The sequence below is a fragment of the Anthonomus grandis genome, chromosome 1 (genome assembly GCF_022605725.1).
Source record: "Anthonomus grandis grandis chromosome 1, icAntGran1.3, whole genome shotgun sequence".
Taxonomy (NCBI): domain Eukaryota; kingdom Metazoa; phylum Arthropoda; class Insecta; order Coleoptera; family Curculionidae; genus Anthonomus; species Anthonomus grandis.
Genome location: NC_065546.1, coordinates 46,140,919 through 46,154,804, shown reverse-complemented (window position 1 = coordinate 46,154,804; position 13,886 = coordinate 46,140,919). Strand labels below are relative to the sequence as shown.

The 13,886-nt window shown below is 28.8% G+C and overlaps 1 protein-coding gene across 2 annotated transcripts in view; it reads left to right on the top strand.

The window, feature by feature from the left end:
• Positions 1-7,434, top strand: part of LOC126740323 (corticotropin-releasing factor-binding protein) — a 49,196-nt gene extending 41,762 nt beyond the window's left edge. For both annotated transcript variants that reach the window (XM_050446304.1, XM_050446296.1), the window contains 3 exons: positions 2,266-2,374; positions 6,405-6,555; positions 6,896-7,434. In XM_050446304.1, the coding sequence (XP_050302261.1) occupies positions 2,266-2,374; positions 6,405-6,555; positions 6,896-6,902 (267 nt within the window). In that variant the 3' untranslated portion in view covers positions 6,903-7,434. The remainder of the gene's footprint in view (positions 1-2,265; positions 2,375-6,404; positions 6,556-6,895) is intronic.
• Positions 7,435-13,886: the final 6,452 nt, after the last annotated feature.

Below are 13,886 nucleotides of genomic sequence, written 5' to 3'. Positions count from 1 at the left end.
GTAATATTTCAAGATGATTCAAGGCATATTAGAGAGGTGAGATGTGGTAGAATGCCAAATAATGGAGTTTTGACCCTCTTTTTGGTATGAAAACTTATGTGAGACGCAGGAATCATTGACGATCGCAATGAATTAATAGTTTAGGTCTATGATCGAATCAAATACATACGAAAAGTAACATTTCAAGATGATTCAAGCCATATTAAAGAGGTGAGATGCGGTAGAATACCAAATAATGTACTTTTGCCACCGTTTTTGGCATGAAAACCTCTCTGACAATCAGGAATCATCGACGATCTTAATGAATTGATGGTCCACGTCTGTGGTTGACTTAAGTACATAGAAAAAGTAATATTTCAAGATGATTTAAAGCATATTAGAGAGATGAGATGCGGTAGAATGCCAAATAATGGACTTTTGCTACCGTTTTTGGCATGAAAACCTATCTGAGACCCAGGAATCATCAACGATCGCAATTAATTGATAATCCACGTTTGGGATCGACTTAAATACATATAAAAAGTAATATTTCAAAATGATTCAAGGCATATTAGAGTGGTGAGATGCAGTAGAATGCCAAATAATGGACTTTTGACCCTTTTTTTGGTATGAAAACTTATCTGAGACGCAGGAATCATCGACGATCGCAATGAATTAATAGTCCACGTCTGTGATTGACTCGAATACAAATGAAGAGTAATATTTCAAGATGATTCAAGGTATATTAGAGAGATAAGATGCGGTAGAATGCCAAATAATGGACACTTTTGCCACCGTTTTCGGCATGAAAACCTATCTGAGACCCAGAAATCATCGACGATCGCAATGAATTGATGATCCACGTCTGTGATTAACTTAAAAACATACGAAAAGTAATATTCCAAGATGATTCAAGGCATATTAGACAGGTGAGATGCGGTAGAATGCTAAATAATGGACTTTTGCCACCATTTTTGGCATGAAAAAAGAACCTATCTAAGACCCAGGAATCGATGACGATTGCAATAAATTCAAAGTTCACATATGTGATTGATTCAATTACATACAAAAAAAGACTTATTTCGATTATTCCATAGTAAACGACTACACAGCAATAAAATTAATTTATTATGTCTGAAGGTTTTTTAATTAGTCATTGTGAGTTTTTTCAAAAATTGAAGGCGTTTATGCGTATTATTATTTATTTTATTATAAGCAACCATTTATATTATTTAAAATATAAATATTCCAAATTTTAGCATTCCGCTCTCTGCCCCTGGTAAATTATGCCTTAAATATAACTTTGGTCTTCAAATTCTAAATTCGCATATAAAAACTTTTAATAAAGTTGCTGCACTCTGTTTGGTCTATTTATTTTATATTCTACTAGAATAAGTTTTTAATGCCATTAAAAATAAAATAAATAAAATATTTATGACGTGATATTTATTTATGACTGAGCTGCCTAAGCAATTTAATTTTAACTTTTCTTGAGAATTTATGTATTTAGTTTCTTAAAAAGTTTTGCGAATATCAAATTTATTTTTCGAGTTATGCAAAAAATATATTTTAAGTAATTGTGGATTCTGTAATGGTTTTAAAAGAATTGTGGGTTGCTTCACTTCAAAATCATTTTGTTCCTTATTTTAAATTACTAATTCGTCTTTTTTTAATATAATAAAGGCACATTTATGCGAAAGATTTTAAAGATTTATAAAACCCTTTATTAACGCAAATTTCTAATCTTTGATTGTCTCTTTTTCATTTTCATATTTTCTTAAAATTATATATCTTTCTCCTTTTACTTTGAGGCATATAACAAAGAAAAACTAGTAGCAAGTATATTTGAAAATATTTCAAAGTAAATACGAAAATAACCTATAAACGTAAAACTCGATCAAACCATTTTATGTTTAATATTTTAATTTAATAAAGCATTAATATGCATGGCCAGAATTTATATGATAAAACACGTAATGCGCAAATATATAAATAAAGTTTTAATTTTATTATTTAAAAACTAAATAACTAATATTATTTATTTAATTTTATAGAATTAATAAACTGTATTTTATGTATTTCCATAAATATTATCAATTTAAATTTAGATTAATGACTCGACAAATAAAAAAATTAATAATATAACTTACAAGCAAGTTTAAAAATTACTTTAAAAACATTTCCAGAAAAATCATGCACCTTTAATATTTCATATTAAAGTATTTTTTCAATTTGTCATTAAGAATATTTATTTTAGGCTCTTTTAATGTTTTAATATATTTGTAGTGTCAGAAACGTGGTTTAGACGATTACGTACAAATTGGAGGTTCATCAGGAATTGACGATGGTTTTATGGAAATCGCCGACTCTTTATGTGGATTAAGCTCAATGCCAGGTAACAACATTTTAACAATCTTAATTGTTAATTACTAACTTTCAACAATTTAATAATATTAAAAATAGACATCTTAAAAGTCTAAGTTATATAGACTTTATAAACATATTCTATTAAGTTATGCTCAAAAAGGTGGAACAAAAAGAGACAATATTCTTAAGAATATTTTGGAAATTATTCATATATAATATATTAAATCTTAACCCAGCGCTCGACACCTTGGGTGTAAGCTACGTCACTTAACGTCTTAGTAGATAACTCAATCAAATGTTGTTAGGTATTATTTATTTTTTATTATTATTATTATTTATTTATTTGCTAACAAAAAAATAAATTACAAAATTCCTATGACGTATTGTGCAAAATGTCATAAAAACTATACACAACATCCACCTAAATGAGTAATCATCTATTTGTGATTAAAAACTAAATGACAACCAGTACCACCAATAAACCAATTATATAATGTTTTACCCAATTATGGACGCATAAAATACTCTTAAAGGCTAATAATTAAAAAAAACAATAACAAGACAATTAATAATCTAGACCACTCCTACTTATTAACACCTTCAAATGATCAATCGTTACAGAGTATGATGCTTATAAATCATTTTCGCAGATTAAATCAAAATGTATGGGTACTGATGAGATAAGTTACGATATGCTTCTGTTTAGCGTTGATTTTTTGGCTACTGTGATAACGACAATTTACAATAACTATTGACAGAATGGCGAATATCCTATCATAAGGAAAAAGGCATGAGTAAAGCCACTGCCCAAGACTACACCAACATGTCGGTAGTCTGGATGAATTACGACCAAATAGCCTCTTCACGATCCTTGGGAAAATGGTTGAATGGTTTTCGACATGATGAACAATTTTAATTTTTCTTAACACATCCTGCCAGACGTTCAGTCTGGATTTAGAGCTTGTCATAGCACAGCAACAGGACTGTCTGGTACTTTTAGATAATAGTAAGACATTTAACCTTATTAACCATAGAGAAACGTATCATCCATTTTTCTCTAAGAGACCAAACGAAAACAAAACAAAGTGGTCATTATGTGGATGTGGACATTAATAGGACTAGGTCTGACATTCAATATCTTCAACATGGAGTGCCTCAGGGGTCCATTCTTGGTCCCGTACTTTTTGCTCTTTTTACCGCTGACTTACCATCTCAGATTCATCAATGCTCATTACATCTATATGATGATGACACTCAGCTTCTATGTTTATTTTATCCTGAAGATTCTTGCGAGGGACTTGCTGGTATCAATCTTGATTTGGACAATGTTTCGGACTGGTCTTCTGTACATGGTTTGTTGTTTAATGCCAAAAGAAGTGTATACCTGATTATTGGGTTCGAGGCCGTCAGGGCTAAGTTTATTAGGTTCAATTTTACAACTATTCATATAAAAGAAGTAATTATCCCGTCTGTTGAATATGCTAGAAATCTGGGATTTGTAATGGATGTTGCGATGAATTTTCGGCAGCATGTTTTAAAGAAGCTGTGCTCTATTTACTTAAAATTGAAGAGTCTTTATTCTTTTAGATATGTTCTTCCTGACCATATTAAATACCTCTTGGTGGAATCCTTAATCCTGTCACAGCTAGACTTCTGTAAGTTGGTTTACTACAGCACAGAAGAATATAAAACTAAAATACAATTGGCTCAAAATATGTGTATGCGTTTTGCTTATGGAGGTCGTAAGTTTAACCACATTACTCCATTATATGTCAATAGTAAACATTTAAAATACTACATTTTTCGTGTTGACCTTCACTTTGCTATGTTTGTATATCGAATTGTAAAACACAACTCTCCAGCTTATCTTACAGAATACTTGACTGCAAGGGGCACTTTATATAACCTTAATCTTAGAAATGCGGCTAATTTTGATATTCCCTTTCACCGCACAACACAATTTGAAAACTGTTTTGCCTATCATGCTGTGGATTTTCTCAATTCAAATTATTTGCTAATGGCTAGCTCTGGTCATTCTTCTTTTAAAAATCAATACACTAAGTTTTTACAACAGATAATTTTTTTTTCTCTTCTCAATAATTTACGTCTGGGTGGTGTTAGTAGGGTTAGGTTGTCTGTATATTAATTTTTATTTAACTTTTTGCTTTTTATTATTGTTTTTTTAACAGTACCGTAATTGTATATATAATGTATGGTGTTATGGAAGATCGTTTTACGCTAATAACACTTTTTGAGTATATATACTATATTAATGCACAATAAACTTGATTTAGACTTTTAAAATAAGATATACTACTTAAAAGTTAGGTACTATAGATAAAACTATTAAACTAGACGTAAGTAGAACCTTAAAACTTTTAAACTATACAATACTAATAAAATAGCAAAAACCTAGAAGAAAAATAATCAATGTATTTACATTTTCATAATAGTATAATTATCTGAATTCATTTATTAGGTTTAAGTTTGAGTAGCCTTAGGCTAGACCTCGCCCTTTTTATTTAAATTTATTTAGTAATACTTTTGTATTTAGTATAAGAGTTGTCTCTTTTGAATAAAAGATAAATTATTATTACTATTATTATACAGGGTGTCCGGAAAAAGGAGGCCAATCCGCCGGCCACATATAGGGTGGACCAAAATAATGCGACTTTCGTTATGCCATTTTTTAATTGGACGCTCGGTATTTAATATACAGGGCGCTAAAATAAGAAATATAAAATCGTTTTTTTTAAAGTATGTCGAGTGTTTTATAAGATATTAAATTAAAATTTGGTGTTAGGGGGTTTTTTGGAACGAGAAATTGAAATCCGTTTACGGATTCGCTATACCTGGCAGAGGGCGCCACCTGCGGTATATTGCATGTGTTAAAAATACCAAAACTTTTTTCTCCCCCTGTATAATAAAGTTCTAGTAAAAAATTCTAATTCTCCAATCTTTTCTTGAAAAAAAAGTATTTTTATTAAATGTCGTTTTGAGAATCCGTTTATTAGATATCTTAATTTTAAAATCTAGATACATTTTATCAAGTTAATAAAATAAACGTAAACTATTTTTTCTAAATTAATGCTAAATTACTTATTATAATAAAAATCATAGAATCCTAAATTATTTGTTCTACGTTACCTCCATTAATTTGTATACACATACGAGCCCTCTTTATTAAAGAAAATCTAAGGCTTTGAAAAATATTTGGTTTCAACCTGAAATGCTCTCCAGCTGCTACACCCTGTATAATGTAAACCGGCACATTCGACACTGGACACCAACAATATTCATGTCTCTACTTAATTCTGTGGGAATAAATGGTCAGATTATATACAGAGAGAATAATAAAGAATTAAAATGCAGAAAATACATTTTGGGACGTTAGGTGGTGAAGGAACACCAAAGAAGCTGGGTGGCGAGAATTATGAGTTACCACCTTAAATCTTTTGGGAGATAATTCAGAACCACTGGCAAAAAAAAAACAAAACCAACAAGGAAGATGATCTATTTGTACGAAGGACAGAAAATGAAAATATTTATATCAGGGTTGCTACAAGCGTATGTCTTGTGAAAATTGTTCAGTAGTTAAAAATTGATTTGATTTCTATAGAAGGTCTTTATTGTTTGGTTAAAATTAAAAATAATTAAATAAAAGTATACAATAAAAAAATGTGCCACAAAATTAAAGATTTTTTTTAAACAATTTTTTCATTTGGTGCTTAATTATAAACTTAGCATCAAATGAAATAATGCAATTTAATTTTATATAAGCTGCTTCTATCTCCTCTCATCCACACACGTATAAAAAAAATATTTTAAACTTAAGGGTGAACAAAAAAAGGAAATCTATTAATGCTACATGCAAATACTTTTATTACGCCCACGATAAGAATCAAGAGACTTTAACTCTACAGCCACACCTGATAAATACTTTATTCTCCACTAAAAGCCACAGACTAAGTAAATTATATAGTTGTTATATAACAATGTTTATTCAAAATAACCTTTTTAAAGTTATGCACCAAATTTTATGTTTTATATTATTTTAGGAAAATATGTGGAAAATATTGGATGTGACGTCTCTTCGGCTAGATTAGTCTCCAGCGGAGCTTACGATAACTCGATCACATTAATTTTTGAACAACTAACTTTCAATGACGTAAATGGGTTTATGAGCGTTGTTTGCATACCAGAAGATTTGTAAGTATTTTTATTAAAATTAAAAGACTCACTAGTATTACTATTAAAATATAAAAGCCATTAAAACTTTGTTTTTTTTTTATAAATTAGTCTTTTGTATGTAGATTAAAAGCCGTTTCACTTCAAAGAATATTATTCTTTTGTTAAATGCCACTAGTTTTAAACGGGTTAGAACAACCCTGTTTGATATACGAGCGAATGGGCGATTTTCAGAAAAATAAAAAGGAAAGAACTTTGTCCTCTATTGTAACCTCATTTGGAGAAGAAGTAAAGTTAAATTACCCTTAACAATTTATAAAAATAAACTTTATTTTCTCATAATAAACGTTTAAAATTTCAGGTCATAAAGAAGTTGGCTGCTGACCAAATGGATAACTTGCTATTAAACTTATTTATGGTTCTGGAATTTTGCCCTATTTGCAGTTATGCAGCTACTTTATTTTATTTAATGATATTATAATATTTATTTGTTAATTTATTAAGGTATTATTGATTTATTTTATATAAGTCAATTATTTATATATATATATTTTTTAAATCATATTTTATAGGTGGTCCTAAAAAGCCCTCTGTCTTATTTAAATAAAGAAACTGTTATTTTATTTGAAATTTTTTAAAACAGTTGATTTTCTATTAAATTTTGATATTAAAATGATATATGTCTAATTTAAATATCTTAAGGAGGCGGGACTTTTTGGGACCATATAAATGACACATGGCAGGTTACCCACCAAGAATTGTTTTTATATTTAAATTTTTAGTATTTTAACATACATATACTGGTTTCTTAACATTAAAATACATTCTAATAGGTTTCGTAAGAATATATATAATGTCAGTCTCAAATAAAAGACATGGTATAATAAGCAATTAGAAAAATGTGTTTTATTTCCCATGTGGCTTATAGTAAAAATTCATGTAATGAAGGAGTATTAAAAAGAACTAAAATTTCAATTATTATTGAGAAATAGAGTTTTTATTTAAATACAAATAGATAATTACGTGGTAGGTAAGACAATGACTATTTAAAAAAATATATTTTACAATCAGCTTGTATACAGATTAAAATAAAACTATTGCGTTTTACGTCTGTTTATAAAAGTGATTAAATAATGGAAATATACTAATGGTAGTTAAGCTAAATAAATGCATAATAGGCAGAAGAGGTATACATAGCTCCTACACGTTTAGAGAAAAGCAGATACTAACTGATCCAAAATGAATTGGGTCTTTAAGATTTGTTATATTTAGATCTAATGTAAGGAGATTCGATATTTTCCTTTTATAATAAAAGTGAAAACTAAATTTAATTTTGTTAGTGATACGTTAACATAACGAGTGATTTTTGCAATTAGGAATAGGTAAAGGATATAATTGTTAATAACGGTATATATATATATATATATGATTCAACCAATGGTAATTCTAATATAGTAGTAATAATTGCATCTTTTAAGATTTAATTTAAGATTTAATTTTCATAATTTTTTCACAATTTAAAATGCTTTAGATATTAACTGGTATTGGCAAACTATAAATTGTTAATTAATTTTTAAATATATATGTAATTCTTTTATTAATTCGATTGGATCAATTATTGAATTATGTAATGTGTTCAACTTAGCTACTTTTGATTTTTCAATTACATCATTGATATTTGATTAATTATTAAATGTTATCACTGTTATTTACTTGCATGAAAATATACATGATTTTAAAGCTCTATTAAAATAAACTTTGTTTTGTATTTTATACAAATAGTTTTAATGTAATTAATTTTTATATAAACAATATTTTTTTTTGGTTTTTTTTGTGTGGTTTTTGATTTTGGTTGCTAGTAGATGAATATAGATCAGAGGAATAAAAAAACTTATTTTTGAAATAGCTTATAAGATTCCACAGACAGACTCATAGTGAGTTACATTATATTAAGGAAAACTGTATTTATAATATATATTTTGGAAAGAAATTTGTAAGTTGAAAAAAAGGCATTTGATTAGACTGGACTATATGGACATTTATTAAATTATTGTATTATTAAAATGAATAAAATATGACTATAATAATTATATCCTTAATAATCACTAAGCATCCTTTTCTTTTCTACTTAATAGTGAATGAGGAAAATAAACACAAAATTCTCAGCTAGATATCCAAAAGGCTTCAGATTTGACATACGTTAATTTTTAATTGGACTAAACATATAAAATTTTGCCAAGGAATTTGAGAGGAAAGCTTAATAATAATTTTTAACAGATAATACATTTTTCCTTCAAAAAGGTTTTTTTACAAGAAAAAATTCTAAATCGGGTCTTCGAGACGTCACCTTTTGAGATATTTCAGACAATAATAATTGTACAATATAATACATTCCTTACACATTATATCAAATATTGGAAAACTGATCAAAATAAATCAGTTTCTTTGGATATAGAATGGAAAAAATTACTGTAAATCATAAAACACTCTTGGGAATATCACAACTGGAATCTCTGGAAAATTATAGAAAACAAATTGAAAAACTACTTAAAAATTACGTCAAATGAATGGATTGAAGTGGAAAATAACTTCAAATCACCTCAAGAATCTGTAAACTATACAAAAATTATCGTTTGGACTGGCCCGCACTATTGCCAGACATGAATTCCATGAAACATTCTTGGGAGATACGTTTCGGGCCTATGGCAGCACGCCGAAACCTAATTAAAATTAATAAGTTTACGATCTATTTTTGCTGATAAGAAAACTATCAGAAATTTAGGGTGATGCCAAGGCTTTTGAATTAATGTGTTTATATTATCTTGGAACTGTTGACTAAAAACATTGCATGAAAATAGTCCGAGAAAATAATAATTAAACTTGCGGCGTCATCTATTGGGTAATAATGTATTTTTTAAACACGAATTCTTCATATTTTATCTTACTTTTGATCGATATCGACTTTATCTAAACAGTTATTTGAAAAATCAATAATTAGGTAATGGTTAAAAGGTATAAAAGATGGCGTAACCTACCTCATATTTAAACTAAAATCTGTTTTTAGAAGGTTTGTATATTAAAAAGCATTTTCTATGTTGTTCCCATAATCCATCTTTTTGTCAATTTAATCTAAGAAATCAATTAGAAACTAATAATACGATACGAAAGATGGCATTTTACATTTTATACATTTTATATGTCTCTTTTTTTCCTTATTCCTTTTTAATTTCCATAAATATCAGACATATTTTCAAAAAAAGACATATACAAAAAATCTTTGTTAATCAATAAGTTCATTTATAACAAGATAAATTAAATAACAAAAATAAAAAGGCTTATTTTATCAAATAAAATTGATTTAATAATTTCCAATACCTCTTCAATAAAAAAATATCCATAAAAAGGCATTTCATTAATTTAATATCTATAAAAAGCAAAATAATTTTAATATAAATTACAAAAAGTTACACGCCTATATTTTGCATAAAGCTGCTCATTCAAACTCAAACATTAAAAGCATAAAACTCAACATCAAAAAAATGTTCGCTCTATTTAAATAAAAATCTTATATTATGTTGTATGTATGTACCACGTCGCTCCGAGCTATGTACACGAAATAATGGAGCGAAACGAGAGTATCTCCTTGTTTTCGCATTACTGTGCTTTGGATGAGCATTTGCTTAAGTTTAAAGTGGTCCTGAGAGCACCGACGTAAATTAATCCTTGTTTATTTTGTTTGAGAAATATTTCTTTTATATTAAATTGTATATTTATTAAAAGTATGTATAACTTTTAATAAAAATTAGCGAATGTTCAAACAGAAAAGTCATTTAGCAGTTGAAAATATTTTAAAATATGCATAACCTAAATGGACGCGATAGCTGGATTGTTCGTGATTTCGTATGTTACTAGTAATATTGGCTCATTATTTAGTAATTATGCACGTCAAAAATTTGTAACTCCTATACAGCTTGGATTCTTATAAAATAAATAAATAAAACATTGTCAAGATCTAAAACATCTAAACGTTTCATGTATTGGTCATTTTACAGTCTTGCCGTGGAAATGATAAGGCCAAAAAAAAAGAAATTTGTGGTATGATGGAGCCATAAAGCTGCAAAACTGAAAGCAACATAAACTAAATTTAATCTAGCAGATTATTTCCAGTATGTTAACTATTTATATTATTCAATTGTAATTATTGTGAACTATCCGAGGACCGGTCAAAGTTCCAGCTCATCGATAGAGTCGCATCAAAGTTTGTAATTCCCTTTGAGAGATGCAAATCAGGACCCAATGCTGTAGCAAAGTGCCGCTGGGGATGCATCAGTTTCCTTTAGAAGGCCGACAATGTCTTCTAAAATGCATCTCCTTTGGAATATCAAATATTCGTGCAATATACTAAATAAGTTTTAGCTTGATATATTTAACATACGAATAGAATATTGGAAAATTTGTAACGTGAGAGTATGTCTGCTTAATTTCTCGTTTTTGTTTCCTTAGTGCTCTTTGATAAGCCTGCCTCTTGGGATAATGAAAAAATAAAAAATGGCACAGTCAGAGGAGTCAGCTAAAAGGGTTAAATAATAAATAGAAATTATATTAGGGAAAACTTAAAAAAGCGAGCCACGTGAAAACTCAAGCGGCGGTTAGGGCATGAAAATTTTATAAACCCACCAGTCGGCCGGCCCTCTTGAAAGTAAGCAAATTAACTTGGAAAGAAACGCTGAATTTTAAAGGAAGTTCTAAATGACGATTTTTAAATATTAAAATAAGATTAATTCAGTTGTAGAAATGAAACCAGTATAATTATTTATTAAACATTAAATTTGTATTTCCATCTATTGAAGTTTTTATTTATTTACGAGGCATTAGAGTAATATAGGAACAAAATGACGGTGAACATATATTAAAGGGGTCTATTAAATAGAAGAAAATTAAAGCTGTGCTCAGGCCCACCGAGAGGTTTTTAGAGGGGCCCGGAATTCTGTAGTGATTTTTTCTTTTTTTGAAATGAAATGTTTAGAATTTTGTTTATAAGTTTGAAACTGTTAATTTACAGTGCAATCTCTTATCAATCTATTTTTAGCTCTCACTCCTCCGATTTTCTGGTTTATACACTTAAAAACTTATTCACTTCTATTCATTGATTTGATTTATGAATAATTGAGTTCATTCATTATTTGCAAATTAATAATTATTTATAAAAATTGCTAAAATGTAATATTCAATATTCAACGTCATTAAATACAGAGTATCCCATAACTTAGTGAATATACCTGGATGATGGTATAGCTATAGAATAGTTATAAGAGCATCTTTTGACATATTCTATTATTTTCCATCACTCCGGTTTAACATAAAGTGACACTAACTTTCTTATTTTAAATGGGACACTTGGTATATTTTTACGTATTTCGATAAAAAATTATATTCTAAAAATAATAATACTGTATTTTCCACTTTTTATTTTATACACATACAAAAAAATCACTTTTTTAAATTTTAAAATAGGGTGCCCTGAATGCGTTGAAAGTTTTAATTTTTAATCAAACAATCACAGAAAAATATTTTTCGCTACATTTTATGACTTAAATCTTTCACACACCTATTTAAAATGTCTAAACCACTAATTTTGGCATTTACTTAATTTTTTTAAATAGCATTTTTTTTGACTATACCACTTAACTCTTAGCAAAAATATTTTCTCGTTAAGACATGATAATTACTCTCCAGTAACGAATTTAAACTCTCGAAACAGTATAGTTTATTGCTATAAAAAATGGAAGAAAATTTAAAATCCTACGATTTTATTACGAAATTAAGTTTTACAGGGCCCATTTGGCAAATTATTATCCAGACGGTCGTTTAAAAATAAAATTTCCCCTTTTAAAACCTCATTTTTGTCAATTGTGTAATTTGGCTGCGCTTTAAAACTCAATACTTTTAAAATACTTCCTTCTTGGCAATTTTAAGACGTCCTTAAAATATAGCGACGGCTGAGGCGCCTTTTTCAAAACAAGGGGCCCTGTAATAAAAGAAATCGTAAGCCTGGCTGTAAGTGCACCGGATTCTAAGACATTTTTAAAGCATATTTGTGAAAGTCTTATGAAAGCTTTAATTATTTAGTATATTGCCCTTAAAAGGGTGTCTAAAATGTGGCAGCTATGTTATAGGTGTACCGAGTATGGTGATTCGTGAATTATTGTTGCCATTTATAGAAAGAAGAGAAGGCATGGTTCAAAGATACTCATGCTTCAGAAAAAAATTAGAAAAAAAAATTTGACCCATAAAGAAAAAAATAAATATAAAATAGCAACGGTCCCTCCGTCCCATTTTCGCGTAACGTAACAATCGTTCACCGGACGTATTTTTTTTCCTTGGAATTTCACATAATACGTAACGCGGTGGACAAAACGGCAATATTTTCTCTCGACAGGGGTTAGGCCAAAGGTAGGCAAAGAAATGATAAATTCAGGTCAGGCTTTGCATGCCGACAGCTAATTCGACTCTCCGTGCCGGGAATATTTCGAGAAAACTAGCGAGTGACGAGACCGTCGTTGTCACCCTGCCTTCCCCCCAGTAACGAAAGGTCCTGACATATCTCCATATAATCCTCGTAGGAACTAGAGGATTATATTTTTGCTTTGATTTGGTCGGTTTTAGGGTAACAAGGTTAAATAGATTTCGTCAGTTGTACGCTGTAATTAACTAGTAATTAACTATCAGAAAAGTCAAATGAAAGAAAATCATTTATGCAGCGTAAGAAGCAATATCTGTCTAGCGATTTTGATCGTAGGCCAACATAAAGGCTATGACAAAAAAACGTGAACAGGTTAAAAATCATTAAAAATAAAATTCTAGAGTATTTCCTTACAATAATACATAGGGTTTCACAAATATTACAAAATGAAACAAAGCTATAAATTATTTACTTGTCAAAGAAAGGTCGTACTATAAGCAAAACAAAGAAAACCCATAGACCATCGTTACATAAATCGCTCCTTTTGAAAACTTATGCATTAATTAAATTAAATAACACTTCATAAAAAGAGAGTAGATTTTATTTAACTTATACCTTCTTTGGACCCTGTATAAAATTTAGGCCAAATTCTTATGCAGGTAAATGCTGCTCCAAAAGACCTTTAACTTAAGGTATCACAAAAGGGGTAGTGCCATTTAAAATTTTGGGAATGACCTTAAAACCAAAATATACTGAATTGAAAAAAATCGTTCGTTTCGCTCAAAGAGACCTCAATCTGATTTTAAATAAGCATATGTTTTTAGGTGTAATGATGCTCAAATCTTTGAGCGAAACATGTAACCATTTAAAGAATTAATTTATTATATGA